General features: G+C 34.9%; 1 protein-coding gene across 5 annotated transcripts; it reads left to right on the top strand.

Annotated features, from left to right (window-relative positions):
* The first annotated feature begins 501 nt into the window (after window positions 1-501).
* Window positions 502-19,097, top strand: LOC106055857 (CUE domain-containing protein 1-like). 5 transcript variants are annotated; one of them, XM_056006425.1, is made up of 12 exons: window positions 502-558; window positions 2,563-2,711; window positions 4,262-4,516; window positions 5,283-5,846; window positions 5,976-6,115; window positions 8,627-8,822; window positions 10,234-10,438; window positions 11,278-11,367; window positions 14,037-14,153; window positions 15,062-15,134; window positions 15,769-15,904; window positions 16,738-19,097. In XM_056006425.1, the coding sequence occupies exons 2-12, from the start codon at window positions 2,607-2,609 to the stop codon at window positions 16,795-16,797; spliced, it is 1,941 nt and encodes a 646-aa protein (XP_055862400.1). In that variant the 5' UTR covers window positions 502-558; window positions 2,563-2,606; the 3' UTR covers window positions 16,798-19,097. The 5 variants fall into 5 exon arrangements, with proteins under 5 accessions (XP_055862400.1, XP_055862399.1, XP_055862402.1 ...); XM_056006424.1 differs by lacking the exon at window positions 502-558 and adding an exon at window positions 734-941; XM_056006427.1 differs by lacking the exon at window positions 502-558 and adding an exon at window positions 950-1,175 and having other exon boundaries at window positions 5,283-5,516.
* Window positions 19,098-19,588: the final 491 nt, after the last annotated feature.

The following is a 19,588-nucleotide window of genomic DNA, read 5'->3' as shown; positions in this document are numbered from 1 at the left end:
TTAAGTCCCTCTACACTGTCCTTACCGGCGTTCGCAAGGACATCGCTGTTTGTAGTGCGGTCTTGCCGCCGTATGGATAATATATGTATGGATATAAAGCTAGTTATCTGAACCAATCTTTGGTGGAAGCACTCAAGAAGTCTTAGATGTTTCCTGTATAGTGTCCATGTCTCAGAGCCATGCAGAAGGGTTGAGAGAACCACCGCCTGGTAGACACTGATTTTAGTAGGCAGGCGGAGCGATCTGTTCCGCCAAACTCTCGCCTGAAGGCGTCCAAATGCGCTACTGACACTGGCCAGACGGTTCTCAACTTCCCTTGAAAGTGAGGCGTCATTTGACACTATACTACCAAGAGATGTGAAGTGGTGGTATAGCCATATACAACATATACTATCATATAGTATCTAATACTGGCGTTAACTTCACTGAACTACATAAATCTAGGATCTATCTATAGATTTTGGGGGTGGGGAGGGTAGAGTAAAATACTGCCGAAGACCAACATTTTATGAATGAAAACTGGAATTTGTAACCTGTAAATAAAAGGAACTATAATATGTATTTCGTTCATTTATTTTCTCTCAAATTCATTTAAAAAATAATATTATTATTTTATTACTAATATTACAATTATATTTTTTTATTGTTAAAAATACATCTAGAGTTTTTAACAAATATTAAATTGTTCTGTTTACTTCATTTCAGTATGTATTTGTTTCCTATTTCTGTATCTACATGAGTAGATTAAATATGTCGATTAACGTTTCTATAATATAATCTACAACCACTTTGCCCTATTGAATTTACTGTGAAACAATTCGTCTAGACTTTAGACCAGATATAGACCTAGTCTAGTCTGGATCTAGATCTAAATCTACAATTTGCTTTGAATAATTGAACTATAATTAGGCTAGATCTAAGTCTATCTATGAATGATAATAGTAAAAATAAATTATAGTTTAAATAATACTAAATAATAGACTACTTTCTATTTTAATTTTACTATTTTACTTGTAGAAATGTCTTGTTATGAAGTGACTAATGTGTTAATGTCTCGACAGACTGAGACTTGATCAGTAATATCAGCAATGACAAAATTGGCACTTCGGAATTCCCATTCAATTAATTTGATAAGAATGTAGTCTAGAGAAGATCCGTGTCAACTCATGCCAAAAGTCATTGTAAATCTAGAGTGTAGATCTAGTATAAAATCTATTTGTTGTTAGTAATTGTAGATGATCATGATTTAGAAAACATTATCATAATAAGACTATAAAAATAAGAGACAGAGTGAAGACTGAAGTGAAGTGTGAGTATTTGCCTGAGTATTCAGTAAATCAGTTAATTCAGTAATAATATTTTAATAATTTAATATTTTATAATTAGAATCTAAAATGGAGTCAATTTTTTATAATTCATTCAATATTCATAGATCATATCTAAATGACATTCATGGTTCATATTGACTAACTAATTAGATTTTATTAGTAATATATTAGATCTAGATTATTAGAGATTCTAGAGTGGTGTAATAGATTTAGCCTTTATTAGGATTCTAGCTTAGGACTGTTTAACTTCAGGTAGAACTTAGTCATTGGTGGTATTTGTTATACTGTTATACCCTTACACTGTAAGTTACAGCCTTACAGGCCCCTTACTTCAGATACCCCACCAAATTATTTATATTCAATTTATTGTCATATAACATTTCCTTGTTTTCTCCGAAATTGCTCCAACGGGCACTTCACATCATGTTGCTCAATTTCAGAGATGTTTCTGGTCAGGTATAATTTCTTTTATGTCAGAATGTGTTTTGTTAAGACGTGATTGATTCAGAGTTGTATGATTTCACAACTCACAGTTGTTTAAATACGTGATGCAAAATTTTTTTATTTTTTTTTACACATTTTGGATATTCCTTCAGAGTTGAAGAAAATTATATAATACTTTCCATACTTAATAATAATAATAATAATCTTTATTATCCGTAAGGAAATTTGTCTTACAATTTGTGCATTACACCAAACACAGTTTTCTTAGTAGTCGTAATCTTTGCTGCCCTTTTTTGCTGATATAATCAGTATTTGCAGTAAAATTTAGTTTATTGTCTAGGATAGTACCAAGGTATTTAAAGGTTTGTAATGAATAATGAAAGCACAAATTGCATGTCGCCACAGTGCAGCGCCATTTTGAAAAAAATACTTTCTGGGGATGGCCAGTATCATCAAGACCTCCTAAAAACAGCATAGACACCAATCACACAACCAAGGCATCCAAATCTCTCATTTGTTAAAATAGCCTTTGAATTTTCAGACATAAATGGAGCTCTTGCTAGTGTGTGTGTGTGTGTGTGGTTGGTGAAAAATAAAGGAAGGGAATGTGGACAAGAGTTTTAATTGCAATTGCGAACATTTTTTATTAAAGTAATTTTTATAGACTTTGTGGGGGTCTGAACTCACCCACAAGACCGAATTGCTAGGCCTTGTTTGTCAATATAGTTACATTAGTGTTCTGTGTTTTAAAGGTGCCAACGTTAACAATTACATCCTGTTTTCATTTCAGTAATAATGCTTTAGTCGTCTTCCGTACTGGTTTGATTCTCAATAATGACAGAAACAGATAATATAAGTAGGCTCAGGAGTGTCGGTCAAGGTGAGGATTCTCCTGGACGACCTCCTGGACGACCCATGCGTCAGTTGGAATTCCATCAGGTAAGTCATCATTATCAAGGGAGTAGTTTTAAAATTTTACAAAAATGGCATTGGTGTTGGGACTAATCCCAAAAAGCTCACATTTTCTGTCAGGACAGAGCCCCTTGACTGGGCCATTCCATGGTGGAGACTATCCTGGCCTTAACAAGCAATTAGATTTTAACCCAGTGCAGGACAGGCCCTTGTTATATTGATTCTTAATTTGTACAGTTTAAGCCAAACTTTAACTCAAAGTGGACTGCTGTGGGGTGGGTCAAAAGTATGTCTCATATTTTTTTTTTAACGGTACCAGATTTGTAAACTTCTTGTTCAACAGATCAGGGAAGCCACTTGGACCTGGCTTGTAAGGAAACAATGATATATATTATCCACTAAGCCTGAATGCAGGATTTGTATAAAAGGTGTAGTGATGGGAACTAAACTAAATTTAAAAAACTGCTACTAAATTTAAACTAAATTTGAGTGTGACTGGATCGATATAGTGTAGTGCAACACCTATAAATACCCTAATATGGGCACTCCAAATATCAGAACTAAGCTAGAGAAGCTCACTGGCTTAGTAGAGAGCGTTAGGCACAAATTTTGATACAAATTTCTTGAATAATATATATATTTAGCATTAAACTCAATAAGAGGCGGGGTAGCTGAGTGATAAAGCGCTTGGCTTCTGAACTGGGGGTCTTGGCTTCAAATCCTGATAAAGACTGTGATTTTTTAATTTCAGGATCTTTGGGTGCCTCTGAGTCCACCCAGCTCTAATAGGTACCTGATATTAGTTGGGGAAAAGTAAAGGCGGTTGGTCGTTCTGCTGACCACACGACACTCTCCTAGCTGTAGGCCACAGAAACAGATGACCTTTACATCATCTGCCCTATAGATCACAATATCTGAAAGGGGATCTTTTTTAATAAACTCAATTATAAATGCAATAGCGCGCTCACTGAGAATAACCAAAATACATGGTGCTTTATAATCAAAAACGTTGATATCCTGGGATTAGAAAATGGCTTGAGTGATTTAACTGCTGCTACTGCCACATGATTCAGAAAGTTTACACATTTTTTTATTGAAATTTTTAGCTTGAAACTAACAATTAAAAAATTAAACTTCAATTTCAACTAAAACATTTTTAAGAATATAACTTTGGCCTTAGTTGTTAAGTTAAACTAAAAGTTTTTATTTTTTTTAGTTCACTTTTGCACATCTCTATCTAATGGCTGAAAAGAGAGAATTTGAGCATTAAGCCCTCACTCAATATTTGAGTTTGATGGTAATTTAAAAACAATTTCTTGAAGATTATGATTTTGTCTACACCACAGTTTCCAAGCTGCCCATAAAAGATTTGAAAAAAAAACAACAACCTAGAAAACCCACAAATCTGCTACCAACTTGTAACTTTTGCATTGACAGTCAAGTTAGTTACTGCCCCACCTTCTGTGGGATAGCTGATACTGATTTTCTTAATGACTTTTATCATCTATATGTTTTAGTTTTAAGGCATTGATTATGATTCCCTGATAATCCAATGATATTGTTAATATTATGCCCAGGCAATGTCAGATTTTCGGCATATGTTTCCCGAAACAGACGAGGAAGTGATTGAAGCTGTCCTTAGAGCAAACAATGGCATGGTAGATGCGACTATAGATCAGCTTTTGACCATGAACATAGATGCAGATCTAAATGAAGATGATGACCTTTCAGACCACATTTTAATGTCAGTAGAAAGGGATGTGCAACAATCTCAGCATGTGCAGCCCTCGCAAGGGTTAAAACGCTCTGGAAGAGAAACTAAGCACAATAAGGTAGAAAAGATTACTGTTACCTTAATTAAAGAAAAACAAAAATGGCAAAATGTATTTAGCCTTGAGGTATCATATGAACTTGATCTAACCTCAAGCTGGTGAATAGAATTTAGTCATTGCTCTCTCTATATAAATGTTTACAGATTCTATTTCTTGTCACAATTACTCCGCATACTGATAATTATTCCATATTTAATATGAATCACAGAAGTAGAATATATATATAATTTTTTCTACAAAAAACGTTTATTGCTCCCTATATATACTGTTGTCTACTAAAACACTTCATTGCTCCCTATACATACTGTTGTCTACTAAAACACTTCATTGCTCCCTATACATACTGTTGTCTACTAAAACACTTCATTGCTCCCTATACATACTGTTGTCTACTAAAACACTTCATTGCTCCCTATACATACTGTTGTCTACTAAAACACTTCATTGCTCCCTATACATACTGTTGTCTACTAAAACACTTCATTGCTCCCTATACATACTGTTGTCTACTAAAACACTTCATTGCTCCCTATACATACTGTTGTCTACTAAAACACTTCATTGCTCCCTATACTTACTGTTGTCTACTAAAACACTTCATTGCTCCATACATAGTTTCTGTTGACACTATAAAATTTATCAGCTATAAATTTTTTTTTACCACAAATGCTAATATTAATTGCATATGTGCTGTTAAACAGCCATGGATTACACTATAAATATTTATGCTTAACCAAAGTGTAATATTTTTTTCAATTCACATTAGAAGGGAGTTCCAGAACTTCAAGATAAACCTTCAAAGGACTCAGAGGATTGCCCTCCTTCCTACACAGAAGCTGTACAGTCCCACATGGCTCACAACTATAAGAGTAGCTCTGGGCGGAGCAGGCACCGCAACTCGCCAACCATGGCTGTTAATAACGGTAGCTGCCATCATTCACGACACACCATAGGGACCATGCAACATTTGTTGGACCTGGGTCCGGACACAGCACCAGTTGTAAGTAGCACCTCAGGACCTGGCACTAAAACTCACCACAGCCACCACCACTCTATACACCATCACCACCACCATGTCCCCCGGTCTTCCAATCACCACCGACGTCGAGGTGAGGCCTTAGATGGCTCACCCCACAAACCTCGACCAGGTCGTAATATTTTGTCCACCTCGACTGTACCCTCTCACGTCCAGCAAGATATGTTGCCAGATGACTTCAGTTTCCGACCCCACAGGAAAGGATCTTTAGACAGCAATGATTTTGTGTTGGATGGTGGTCCTGGCATGGTCAGAGAGAAGAGCCCTCATCGATGGAGATCTGGTCACAGAGACGTAGGTTTACAGTCATTTCCTGCATGTCAAAAAAAAATTAACACCCTATTAACATGTTTCTGAGAGAATTCAAATTTTAAATGAAACTTCTAGACATTTTAACAATATTTTTTTTTGTCTCTGCTGCAGTCGACCACTACAGTGAAAAGACCAGCCTACAGAAATTGGAATCCTCCCATGCTAGGTACACTCCCAGATGACTTTCTTAGACTCATTCCTGGCCCAACTCAACCACCAAGACCTTTACGACCAGGAACTCAGTTACATAGGTAGGAAATAGTGGCTTAGATAGTTTTACTAAATGCATTATCTTTTGATATCGAGTGACTTAGAGCTACTTGTCTTGGCTGCCCTAGTCAGACTAACTCAGGACTAACTTCACTAACAAGGGTAAATCCTGTATTAACTGGAAATAATGATACAAAGTTTTCAGGAGAGTGGGTTTTAAGTTGAAGTGAAGATTTTCCTTCAGGGTTTTGTAATTTGCTTTCATCTATCACTTCTTCTTCTTCTTCTTGCCAGCTTTATTGCTGCTGAGCTGTGAGTTCTTTTGCAGACTGTGCCAAGGAAAAAAAGTGTGCTGTTTTTTTCAGCTGTTCAGCACTGCCGTACAGGGTGTCGGTTATGTTGGGCTGTAGTGGAAGTAGGGTCTGCCTAAGGTGGATTTGGGAGAGGCATTCAAAGAGGATATGGTTTAAGGTTTCATAAGGGTGGGCGCGGTGTCTGCAAAGGGGGAGTTGTGTGGAGTTTATTTTGTTCAGATGGTAGTTTAATAGAGGTGTGTGTCCTGTTCTTAGTTGGAAAATTGTAGATTGTTCTTTGCCGGGGAGGAAGTTAATACTGTCCAGTTTGTTGGCATAGTCATTTCTTTGTACATGGCTCTGCCTTTGTTTCCTGATGCCCATTGGTTGAGCCACTCCTCTTTGTGATTGTTGACTAACAACAATCACTTTAAAAGTAGTTGTCTTCACTTATGGAGCTATAACTTGTTGAACACACAGCTAGTTAGATTGATGGGGATAGGGGGTTATTGTTTTGTAATGACTTAAAGTTGAGTGTGTGCCAAGCAAAGAGTTTTTGTTATTTTACAAGTCTAGCGATAGACAAAGCAGAAACAGAGTGGTTGTAGTGAGGAAAAAAAAATTAAACATAGCCTTGATTGGGGTCACAGTGTCTTAAGTAGAATCCCTCAATTTAGAAATAAGTACAAAAGTAGCTGAGCAATTGCTAAACCCCAACCTTCAATTACAAAATACTATCTGAGTTCTGGATAACAGCACATTATATTTCTTATTCCATACACCTGGGTAAACACTTTATTCAAACTTCTTTTTCAATGCTAAGGTAAAATGTAAAGTAAAATAATACCTTTTCATAAAGCTTTTTGTGTGTTCGGTTCAGGCAATCATGATTTTTATCAAATATATTCTGATTATCAGTTAGATACATGCAACATTTAAAAATCTAATCTTGTAAAGGACCCTGATTGTAGTCTATTGTGGAAATGAGTTTCTCTGTTATCTTACTGAAAAATCCACTATTTACGCACCAAATCTATTATCTCCTACACTCACTTGGTGTTGGTAAAGTTTGTCAAGTGCACTTAACACTAATAAATAAAAGAAGGGGGAGTACAGTATTTCATATGGCTGCACAGACTTAACCATGACCTACACACTTTGCCACATCCAACACTAACTATTGTTTGTCTGTGGCTGATAAGGGTGTTGTTTTTTGTTGCTGCCTTCACCTGTCTTCTGCAGCAACTGAATAGTTAATCTATGGAAATGGCAGTGAATGTTATTTTATTGTATTCAGTCCATAGCACTCTTGCTTTTGTTCATTCATCTTTAGGCTTTTATAAACATATACAGATCAATAATATAGTGCATTCAGACTAGCCACTTACTAGGGCCAAACTGTAAAGTACTGACACCATTTAATGACTAGTTGTTACAATCAGAACAGCCACTTAACTAGGGTCAAAGCCTAAAGTACTGACACCATCTATTAACATGACTTGTCAGTACAAGCAGACCAGCCACTTACTAGGGCCTAAGTCTTAAAGTACTGAAACCATTTAATATGACATGTTTGTGTAAGCAGGCCAAATGTTTCTAAAGACAAAAAAATAATTGCATCTAAAAATGATCTTTCTAACTGCAATTGACAATCTACCTGTGATAAAGTAGGCTTTTAGTTCAACAAGAAGATCAAACCTGTGATAAAGTAGGCTTTTAGTTTCCATCTGTTCAACAAGAAGATCAAACCTGTGATAAAGTAGGCTTTTAGTTTCCATCTGTTCAATAAGAAGATCAAACCTGTGATAAAGTAGGCTTTAAGTTTCAATCTGTTCAACAAGAAGATCAAACCTGTGATAAAGTAGGCTTTAAGTTTCAATCTGTTCAACAAGAAGATCAAACCTGTGATAAAGTAGGCTTTTAGTTTCCATCTGTTCAACAAGAAGATCAAACCTGTGATAAAGTAGGCTTCAAGTTTAAATCTGTTCAACAAGAAGATCAAACCTGTGATAAAGTAGGCTTTAAGTTTCAATCTGTTCAACAAGAAGATCAAACCTGTGATAAAGTAGGCTTTTAGTTTCAATCTGTTCAACTCGTGATCTTGTGCTGCAGACCACTATTTCACATTAATATTTTCTTTACCCTTTGTTTACCATAGTAGATGTTTCAAGATAAAATAATAAAAATAACTTCTTTAGTTTCAGTGACTGATACTTTTATTTACAAATGTACTTATCTTTTTGACCTTTTTGTGTTTAGAACACTGTCTGCAGTGGGTCCCCAGCGCCCATCATTCTACCCTGTGCCAGCTCCTTCACCGTTGACCTCTGCAGAAGCTAATAATTCTTCCATGGGGCAAGTTGTTAAACAGAAGGCATCCCAGAAACCCCACCGGTCTTTATCTTTTGCTGGTCACACCAACCAAGCTAGACGACCACAGACTGCTCATCCTTCGGTAGGTATTCATTTATTCTCTCTATAAATTTTATTTAGTGCAATCATATTTAGGCAACAAAGTTTTCTAGCCTGCAAAGGGGAAAATAATCTTTTTAAAAAATGTATGGATCCTTCTAATTTTATTTTCTAATTAGGATTGAAATATTCAAAAGATAACTGATAAAAATATATTAGAAATCATATGGATAATAAAAAAGGTTTTAAAAAACAGTCATTATGGCTACCATTAGAATGGTAACTACTAAGTTTATGAATATTGTTAAAAAAGATTTGTTTGTGAAATTGTTGAAAGTTGTATCAACTCCTTATCACTGCACAAAATGTTATTCTTCTTAATATTGTTATTTACTTGCTAGATAATAGTTCAGTTATTAATTTTTTATGGAAGCTACTGTAGGAAATCAATATCTAAATTTGAATATTATTTAATTGCTAAGTCTTAAAATAATTTATTTAAAAAATACATTTTTGTTTCTACAAAAGTTCATATTAGAGATAGAAACTCATTATGATTGTTTAAAACTCAAAAACATTGTTTCATAAACTTTATTTTTTACTTCTGGTTACATGTTTGTTCAATCTTGACAAATATTTAATTTTTTTTACTGCAGTTTGTTGCAGGAGAGAAAATAGTTCTTTTTTTAAATTAAACGTGCATACATTCACCATTTATTTGTTTCTCATTGCTGTATGTGGCACAGAGCATAGCAGCCGAATTTCTACCAGGCCTCAGTGTTATGGACTCACCATTTTAGTTGAATGCAAGATTTACTTACGACCTGTATTTACTTTTCTTCAAGTTCCTAATGACCTGCCTTTCTGTCATTCCAAGTCTTTCTCAGGGACATTTTTCTATATGTTCAACACCCGACTTGAGCAGAGTTGTGTTTACTGAGCGCCTTAAAGGCAGCATGGAAAACCTTCTCCCAGATACCCCCTCCACCCACTGGTCCACACAAATGAGATTAAACCCTAGCGCTCTGAGCATGCTATAAGCATGAAATTAGCTCTATATAAAAGCTATTATTATTATTATTATGTACCATTAAAATTTTAAGTTCAGCCCTGATTTGTTGCTGGGTTTATCTTGACATAAGTGTAGTTCTGATAAATAGTGTAATAACTCTAAGGGAGGCAACTTGATGAGGATAGGTCTTTATTAATAGCACATCACAAATACTTAATAAAAAGGTCTGCCTTAATCACAACTTCTACTCAGGATCCTCAACTTAGGTGTAATTTTTTTTGTTTCCTCTACTGTAAACATTTCTCTCTAGTCTAGTTCCTAACAGTGCACAACGAGATGTCAATGTGCACCACTGAGTAACAAATCAGAGTTATAACAATATGTTTGCTGCAAATCTTTTTCCCAAAATGTGTTAAATTCTGATGTAAATGTTTTGTTTCAGGGCTTAGCTCAGCATGAGTTCAGCTCTGATATCCTGCAGGAAAGGATGAAGGAGAATGAGCGACGTCGGCATTTGACCTCAATGGATGTGGACCCCGACATGGCACAGTACTTAGAAGATGAGAGACTCGCAATTATGTTACAAAACAGTGAATTTCTTCAGGAGTTGAGAGGAGACCGCATATTTATGATGACATTAGAACGAGGTATAGCATATTTATGAGGACATTAGAACGAGGTATAGCATATTATGAGGACATTAGAACGAGGTATAGCATATTTATGAAGACATTAGAACGAGGTATAGCATATTTATGAAGACATTAAAACGAGGTATGGTATATTTATGATGACATTAGAATGAGGTATAGCATATTTATGATGGCATTAGAATATATTTATGAGGACATTAGAATGAGGTATAACATATTTATGAAGACTTTAGAATGAGGTATAGCATATTTATGATGACATTAGAATGAGGATTAACATATATATATGAAGACATTAGAACGAGGTATAGCATATTTATGAAGACATTAGAATGAGGTATAGCATATTTATGATGACATTAGAACGAGGTATAGCATATTTATGATGGCATTAGAATGAGGTATAGCATATTTATGATGGCATTAGAATGGGGTATATGATATTTATGATGACATTAGAATGAGGTATAGGATATTTATGATGACATTAGAACAAGGTATAGAATATTTATGAGGACATTAGAACGAGGTATAGCATATGTATGATGACATTAGAACAAGGTATAGCATATTTATGATGACATTAGATTGAAATACCTGAATAGGCTATTTATCATGACATTACAACATGATCAATTCATTTAAAAACTTTCAGCTTTAAAACTCTTGGATGAAAAAAGTAATATTGCCTCATGTCATTTGTTTAAAAAAAAAAGGATTTAATTAAAACACAAATTATCACTATTATTTTGACAGAATAAGTCATTTCGTATTATATTTTTCAATCTACAAAACAAAATTGTCTCATAGAATTGTGCAATTTTTCTTTCCAGATCTGCGCAATAGTGAGAAAACCAAAGTGGAACAACCTGCGGAGCCTTCAACCCCACCGAGCTTAGATCCAGAAAATCAAGACTTCATTGGTGGGTGATTCTCATGTACTAAGATAAGCAAAATATTTTGTGTTCATGTAGAGATTTGGCACAATTTATAAAGAGCTTAACCAAAAGATTTGTGTTCATGTAGAGATTTGGCACAATTTATAAAGAGCTTAACCAAAAGATGTGTGTTCATGTAGAGATTTGGCACAATTTATAAAGAGCTTAACCAAAAGATGTGTGTTCATGTAGAGATTTGGCACAATTTATAAAGAGCTTAACCAAAAGATGTGTGTTCATGTAGAGATTTGGCACAATTTATAAAGAGCTTAACCAAAAGATGTGTGTTCATGTAGAGATTTGGCACAATTTATAAAGAACTTAACCAAAAGATTTGTGTTCATGTAGAGATTTGGCACAATTTATAAAGAGCTTAACCAAAAGATTTGTGTTTATGTAGAGTTCATCCATTGTGGTTCAATGATGACCACTTTTGTCATCCAGGGGGCTGAGGGCTTTGCACTGGGGATTTGTGCCTCCTCATGTAGCTGGTGAGACCTATGGGAGTCTGGAATGTTGGGCTGCACACTGGGCAGGTTATTCCAGCTGGAGCTAGTGTCATTGGCCTTGTTTTTTTTTTCTCTGACGCTAGCGCTGTTCTCTTGTGCTCTGCAATTAGTACGCCAGTTTTCACAGCGCAGTGCCATGATGCTGTACCATGTGCTCCATGATGCTGTACCATGTGCTCCATGATGCTGTACCATGTGCTCCATGATGCTGTACCATGTGCTTCCATCTCCCAGTTGTCTGGGTCAATGCTAAAAGCTTTCAGAGAAGCTTTGAGGGTGTTTGGGACTGCATCAGAATTGTGTGGATGCTTTGCAGGCCCGCTCTTCAGAGGCACATATTTATTTATAAAAAAAAGAGCTTACCCAAAACATATGTGCTCATGTGGAGATTTGGCACATATTTATTTATAAAGAGCTTAGCCCAAAACGTGTTCTTATTTAGATATTTGGCTCATGTTTATTTATAAAGAGCTTAGCCCAAAACGTGTGCTTATTTAGATATTTGGCACATGTTTATTTATAAAGAGCTTAGCCCATAACGTGTGCTTATTTAGATATTTGGCTCATATTTATTTATAAAGAGCTTAGCCCATAACGTGTGCTTATTTAGATATTTGGCTCATATTTATTTATAAAGAGCTTAGCCCAAAACGTGTGCTTATTTAGATATTTGGCACATATTTATTTATAAAGAGCTTAGCCCATAACGTGTGCTTATTTAGATATTTGGCTCATATTTATTTATAAAGAGCTTAGCCCAAAACGTTTGCTTATTTAGATATTTGGCTCATATTTATTTATAAAGAGCTTAGCTTTTTAATGTCTCTGGTGTATGCGATATAAGAAGAGGATGTCTGCCTGTTCGCGCGGTTTGTGTGCTGGACTGTCGTTCGGATTTATCGACGGTCGAGGGTTCAAACCCTGCCCGCTCCCATCCCCCGTCGTCCAGCGGGAGGTTTGGATTAGGAAGTAAACTATCTTCAACTCTGAAGGAACATCCGAAATATGTAAAACATTTAAGAGTTGATAAGCTTTGTTTAAAGTTTATGATCATTTGTGTGCTCTGCAGGACCATATGTCTAAACTCTTCCATTTATAGCACAAAATTAATATCAATTTGTAGGAATTATTTGTGGTTCAGTCCCTGACAGTGTGCAACTAAAAAGGTTTACTAAAAACATGGGTGAAATAACTAGTAGCAATAAAACAGAGTTGATAATGCTACCATTGAGCTATTTAGCTGTTTACAGGGATATGCCAGTTTAGCATATTTGACCTTGCTTTCTTATATGTTGTTTTTTTTTAATCTGTCACAGTGTTCCTCTTTTCATTTTCTTAATTTTTCTTTAGGTTCCCGTAAATTGTCCCACATTTCTCCTTATGGCTTTCTCTTCTTTTTATGTTTAAAAGCTTAAAATGTCAACAATTCCTACAAATAAAAATGTGAACAAATAGCAGATTACTATGTTTGACATTAATCATGAAAATCCTCAACTATTGAAAGATTTAAGTAGGACATGTGAGAAAAGTTGCCAGCTCCAGCATATTGCTGCATCCATTGCTATAACTTGTTTGATGACCTGTTTGACATTGGTATGACTTGTTTGACATTGGTATAACCTGTTTGACATTGGTATAACTTGTTTGACATTGGTATAACCTGTTTGACATTGGTATAACCTGTTTGACATTGGTATAACTTGTTTGGCATTGGTATAACTTGTTTGACATTGGTATGACCTGTTTGACATTGGTATAACCAAGGGGTCCGAGATTCAAATACTGGTGAAGACTTTTAATTTTTTCTTATTTAAGGCATCTCTGAGTGCACCCAGCTCTAATGGGACAATAGTTTGGGAAAAGTAAAGGCAGTTGGTTTGTTCTGCTGGCCACATGACACCCTTGTTAACTGTAAAAGTAAAATAAAGTTCCTCCGTCAGACCTGATGATCTATAGGGGAGATGATGTAAAGGTCATCTTTTTCTGTTCTGCCCATAGTATAAATTATTAAACCTTCTTTTTTCACATTATCAAAAGCTAAAAATCCATGGGAATAATTTGTACTTATATTTAGAAAAGCATCAAAACAAATAAATAGGACAAGGTTTATTTGTTTTGAGTTGTTTTTTTTCTTTTGTTGAACAGAAGGCTATGGTGATGATCGTCGAGACACTCTGGAGGCATTTCCCTTTAGTCAACAGTTGCCACCACCAGTAAGTGAAGATGTGGAGCTCAGAAAAAAATTAAAAAATATGGGGAAAGGTAAAACTTCTGTTTTGTCATTGTAAACATTTATTTCCCTTTTGACAATATGTGATTAGCTGGAGATATTGTTATCTATCATCAAACAAATTACTGTGATTAAGATGGCTGACACATATGGATATTTTACAGATCTTTAATAAAATGTATGCCTCTTGATAACTTGACAAACTTTTAAAGGTCAGTGCTCATTCCATCTCTGACACATCTTAATTGTATTAGATTCAAGTGGTTTAATGTCTGAGCAATGTTCAGAAAAACAGTTATGTTATCTTATATAATACAGACGTTACTTCAAAAAAGAAGCTGATTACGTCCTACAACATATACAAAGTCACAGGCTAAAATGTGAAGAGGCATTCAAAGTAAAGACAAATGATTGCACTAGTGATAGGCCCCATTAAAGACTGCACATTTAGACATTTAGGTCTTGACATTGGACATGTCTCAGAACTTGGAACTTGAAACTAGACTTTCATCTTTTATATACATAGATCAACTGCTGTTAAGTCCAGCATCTTTGGAAAATGGTGTAGTTTAGAATGACATCTACAAGTCTAAAAATGTATTTGTCCTGCACTTTATTGATCAAATTTGATGTAACTTCCATTTTGTCATGTTCACACAATGCTATACCAAATATTAACTAGAGTTGTGCGTTTATAATTAGTTGTTCTTAGGTCATTGCATTGATTATTGCTTGGTTCATAGGTCATTGCATTGATTAGTGCATGGTTCATAGGTCATTGCATTGATTATTGCTTGGTTCATAAGTCATTACATCATTTATTGCTTGGTTAATAGGTCATGGCATTGATTATTGCTTGGTTCTTAGGTCATTGCATTGATAATTACTTTTTCATAAGTCATTGCATTAATTATTGTTGGCAATTTTATCTTTTGTTAAGCATCAAGAAAGCAGTTTGCAGCATTAGCTAGAAGATTTTTTCTCAAGTGGAAAAAAAGGTCGCCCCAACAAATGTATCCTTTTTATCACATTCAAGATGATTAAGACCTATTTTATTTATCACATATAAATATATATACTATAAAGCAGAAAGTAAGGTGTAGATATGCATGTATTTCCCTCATAGAAATCAAAACCAATCTTGCCATAAATGTTCCCTTGGGTAATAACTGGAACTGTAGCATACGTAAAGTAGTCCTAAAACAAGCTTAACTTTTAACACATGAAAATAAAAAAAATAGTCCATTCATTTCATATTTTAATCAAATTAACCTTCAAATTTGTTTTTCTAAAGCATTTAGCATACATTCGTTTGCTATAGCATCGACTTAGCCCAATAGCTCGCTGTCGCGCGCTTATTACATTATGGATGCGCCGAACAGAAACTTTACAAGTCTTAATTTGGTCGATTAGCTACTTTTTTAGCTCCATTCATAATATTTTTATGTTTACGCATTCGCTTTACTTATAACATTATTTGGTTTAATAGTTTCTAATATACTATATCAGTGACCATGTCAATGATACGTAAATTAAGATCCGCGGGCCGCAGGTAATATATATATAGAGAGAGAAAGAGATTGATTGATTGATTCTTAGAATGAATGGTAATAGTTCTGGATGAAACTAAACTTAACTTTTGAATAGCTTGAAAGAATCTCAGGCACCTTCAATGATGAATTTGCTAGATGAAGATGATGATGAGGAGGTGGAAGACCAAATGTTCAATGTAGAGAACAATCCAACCATGGAGTCTTCCTGCCCTACCACACACAGTCACCAGGTACAAATAGGACATTGTCGGTTTGGTCAGCCTTCTGTCAGTGAAAATATAAATACTTATGATACTCTGATGGTACTGCAGCATACTTCGATTGGTCTAAATATATCTGTCTCTCTCTCTCTCTCTCTCTTTTTATCTTTATCTGTCTGTCTCTTTCTTTTTATCTGTCTGTCTGTCTGTCTGTCTCTCTCTCTCTCTCTCTCTCTATATATATATATATATATATATATATATATATATATATATATATATATATATATATAAATTTGACTGATGTTGACTTTGACAATAAAATGAGTAGAGAGCTAAACACACTTGACTATATATTAAACTTGACACTCTCAGAGCTGCGTGAATATTTACTAACTTTATGATACTGTACTCTCTAATTATAGGTCTCTGACTTATTACTTAGCTAAATACATAATGATATACTGACTTCACTCTCTCTCTCTCTCATCTCTCCCTCTTTCAGCTACTTTCCCTCCTAATTCCTGTCATGTGATTTACAGTGTTCATACAGCGATTCCCTGATTCTCTCACATTTACTGTTCAACAAATTCACATTCAAATAATTAAAGTTGAATCAGTTCCTCAATGTTCCAGAACATTTGTGCCGTCAGTACAATTTTAAGAGGGAAGAGAGTCAAAGCTGTAATGCTGTGTTTGACATTGGTCTATGAGAATTTTAAAAATGAGTTGTCAACCAGCAATTGATGCTATGTGCTGATATTCATAAAACGATGTTTGTTTTGGTTATCATCGGCATTGACATCATTGACTTTTGTTTGCGATGTTGTCACAGGCTTACAGTTTATCATTTATTGTTACAGAGTACGTCAACCTCTGGATCCTGGCACAGTCCTCATCAACGGCATTTTGACATTGTTTGATTGGAAGTCATCTTCACTTTCAATTCTTCGTTTCAATAATCTTTAAAAAAAAAAAAAGTTAGCTTCTGCTTGCCAAGAAAAATTGCATTTTCAAGGAGAGAGATACATCAGCATGGACACTTGTGACGTGTCATTATAATGTCACCTGAACTTGCAGCATGTCATCTAGTTGGTGGTAAAATGAAAGCAAATGTTACCAGCCTACAGGGGCTGTAATTCATACAAATATGTTCATACTAACTGTGTGTACGTTGGAAAGAAAAATGTTCTATTTTGTACTTTTTTTTACAGATTTGGACAAGTTTTTAACAATGTTTGATTTTAGCTACTTACAGTTTCAATGATTACCAAACTGTTGTATCAATATCTCTGATTATGTACAGTATTTATTCTGTGAGAATTGTGGCGCAATATTTTATGAATAATTTAAGTATTCAGAGGACATGTACAGTCTCTTCTTTTAGTTCACATTTCAAAACATCATTTCATTTAGACTGAGTTGTACTTTGTTACGCTTCCAGCTATTAGATCCCAATTTTTGTATTCAGTAGACTTCATACTTTCATTGTGATTTGAGGATTTTCAATTCAATATATTTTCTTGAAATGTACACTCCACTTATAATACAAATATTTTTTTAAATAATTGGACCAGAGGTTCTTAATTATTTACATTTTTTGCTATTTTATTTCCCATTGTAATTTATTCTTGTGAGAAAGAATGTGGGGCATGTGCAAATTAAAAATGTATAAATTCAAATGTGTAATATTTGTATTCAACTAGCCATGAAGCTCATCAGAGTTGCATGGGATTTGTTTGACATTTCTTCAGTAAACGTACAAATAAAAAAAGCCGTAGCCCCTTTTGAGAATTAAAATACTGTCATAAATGTCTCAAAACTAAGATCATTGCTCTCTTTTCTTTTAATAGTATCGGGTTTCGACTTTTCAATATTATCAGTATCAACTTTTTCATTGTATCTTTTTGGTCAACATTGTTTATTACAGAGCAAGTAAGTGTGAAGAATAAACATCTATCCAAAAGCAATTATACCTCAAAATTTTAGAATAAGTGCTGCTTTAGAATGAACTAAGGTATTGATAGAAACAAAGTACAAAGTAGAAAACACCAAACTGTGGGAGATGAGTGGACAGAAAAATATAGAAGTGCAGATCTTAGAGAGGAAGTGGAGATGGATTGGTCACACCCTTAGAAAAGATAACAGCAACAGAGCTAGGCAGGCCATAGAGTGGAACCCCCCAGGGAACAAGACGCAGAGGAAGACCAAAAAGAACATGGCGATGCAGTGTACTTGAAGAAGCAGAGAAGACCGGGAAGAGCTGGGACACCATCAAAAAGCTAGCAAGAGACCGTGGAGAGTGGCGTGTTTATGTCGAGGCCCTATGTTCCATGAGGAACTCAAAGGAATGATGATGATGATTGATAGAAACATGTATTAGCATTCATGGTGTCTAGCTCAAATATCTTGCCAGTGACTAAAAACAACCAGGATTAAATGAATATTTGCATTTTGATCAATTAGTAGGTAAAATTTCTCAACCAGCTATATCTCTAACTCTGGAATAACTCAGCTGGCTGGTGCTGGGGGCTCCAATAGACAGTGTCTTTTGAAGAAATTTATTTTTGTTACCAAAAAAAAAAGTAGTTGGAAATCTATTCAAATATTTCACCTGTCCCTTGACTTTTGTCCTACGGGCGCTATGACACTTTGCGTAACCAAATCCCTCCATTGTTCTGGTCAGCAGCTGTTCTTAATATGAGAGATGGTCCATTCTTTTACATAGTCCAGCCAGATTGAGGAACTCTGCACAAGCAAAATAATTGGAAGGCGAGGGTTTGACCATCATTGTGCTTGTCCCACCTGGTCTTCCCGTTAGAATATTTGAATTTATACGAAATGATCAGAAATTTCATAAAATATGCATTCATTTCAAATATAGATTGCAAGCTCTTTCGCTGGTCATTGCTTTTTAGTTTGTAAACTAATCAATCAACTGAAATAATAAAGATCTTCCTGGTCTTCAAATTGATGGAATTTTGTCCCCATTTGAAGAACAGAATATGGTCTAAAGATCAATTTAAACTTGTATGTAAATTTTGGTTAAATTTTTTTTCAATAATTATGTTTTCAATATAAATTTGAAATTGACCTGTACATATAAGCCATGCTGTATTTAATTTTGATTAAAAAAATGAACATAATCTTTGACCTCCGTGATGTCATTGTTTCTTGTTATTGAGTGGATATGATATTAAAACATTGGTGATTGCATCTCTTACCTCAGACGTGTAGATTTTTTCTTGGATTTGTATTGGATTTATAGTATTTTTCTTTTTTTGCTACCAACTTCACCGTTAAGTTGTTTTTAACGTTCATTATTTATATTGATCAATATATATATATATATATATGTGTATAACGTGTCTCTATGTCGATATGTAAATATATAATACGTATGAATATATTTGGGTCTTTTCGAAGTTGAATATGGTTGTTATACAGTTGGGCTTGTGGAACAAGGTTGCTATGTTATAGAAGCACTAGTAATGTGTATGGACCTGCGCCACTGCTTCTTTTATACGAAAATTTGTATGTGACATTTGGCGTGACCTGTATGTTTGCTATTCCTTCTAAGGATCTGTTTCTGTGTGACTTGTGTATGTATTATTTGCACATCCATTGTTCCTTCTAAGAAAATGTTTCTAAGACTTTCATGTCCTAGTTGTCGCAGGAGGGGGGGGGTGTTATTGTCATGGGACTTGTATTATA

The sequence above is a fragment of the Biomphalaria glabrata genome, chromosome 12 (genome assembly GCF_947242115.1).
Source record: "Biomphalaria glabrata chromosome 12, xgBioGlab47.1, whole genome shotgun sequence".
Classification (NCBI taxonomy): Eukaryota; Metazoa; Mollusca; class Gastropoda; family Planorbidae; genus Biomphalaria; species Biomphalaria glabrata.
The sequence above is the reverse complement of the archived record's forward strand: the minus strand, read 5'-3'. Positions and strand labels throughout refer to the sequence as shown.

Excerpts from the sequence above, each read along its gene's own strand:
- LOC106055857 (XM_056006425.1), top strand. The coding sequence starts at position 2,607 with ATGACAGAAACAGATAATATAAGTAGGCTCAGGAGTGTCGGTCAAGGT. Across the intron at positions 5,847-5,975 it reads GGAGATCTGGTCACAGAGAC|TCGACCACTACAGTGAAAAG; the intron begins GTAGGTTTACAG and ends TCTCTGCTGCAG. Across the intron at positions 15,135-15,768 it reads AAAAGGTCGCCCCAACAAAT|CTTGAAAGAATCTCAGGCAC; the intron begins GTATCCTTTTTA and ends ACTTTTGAATAG.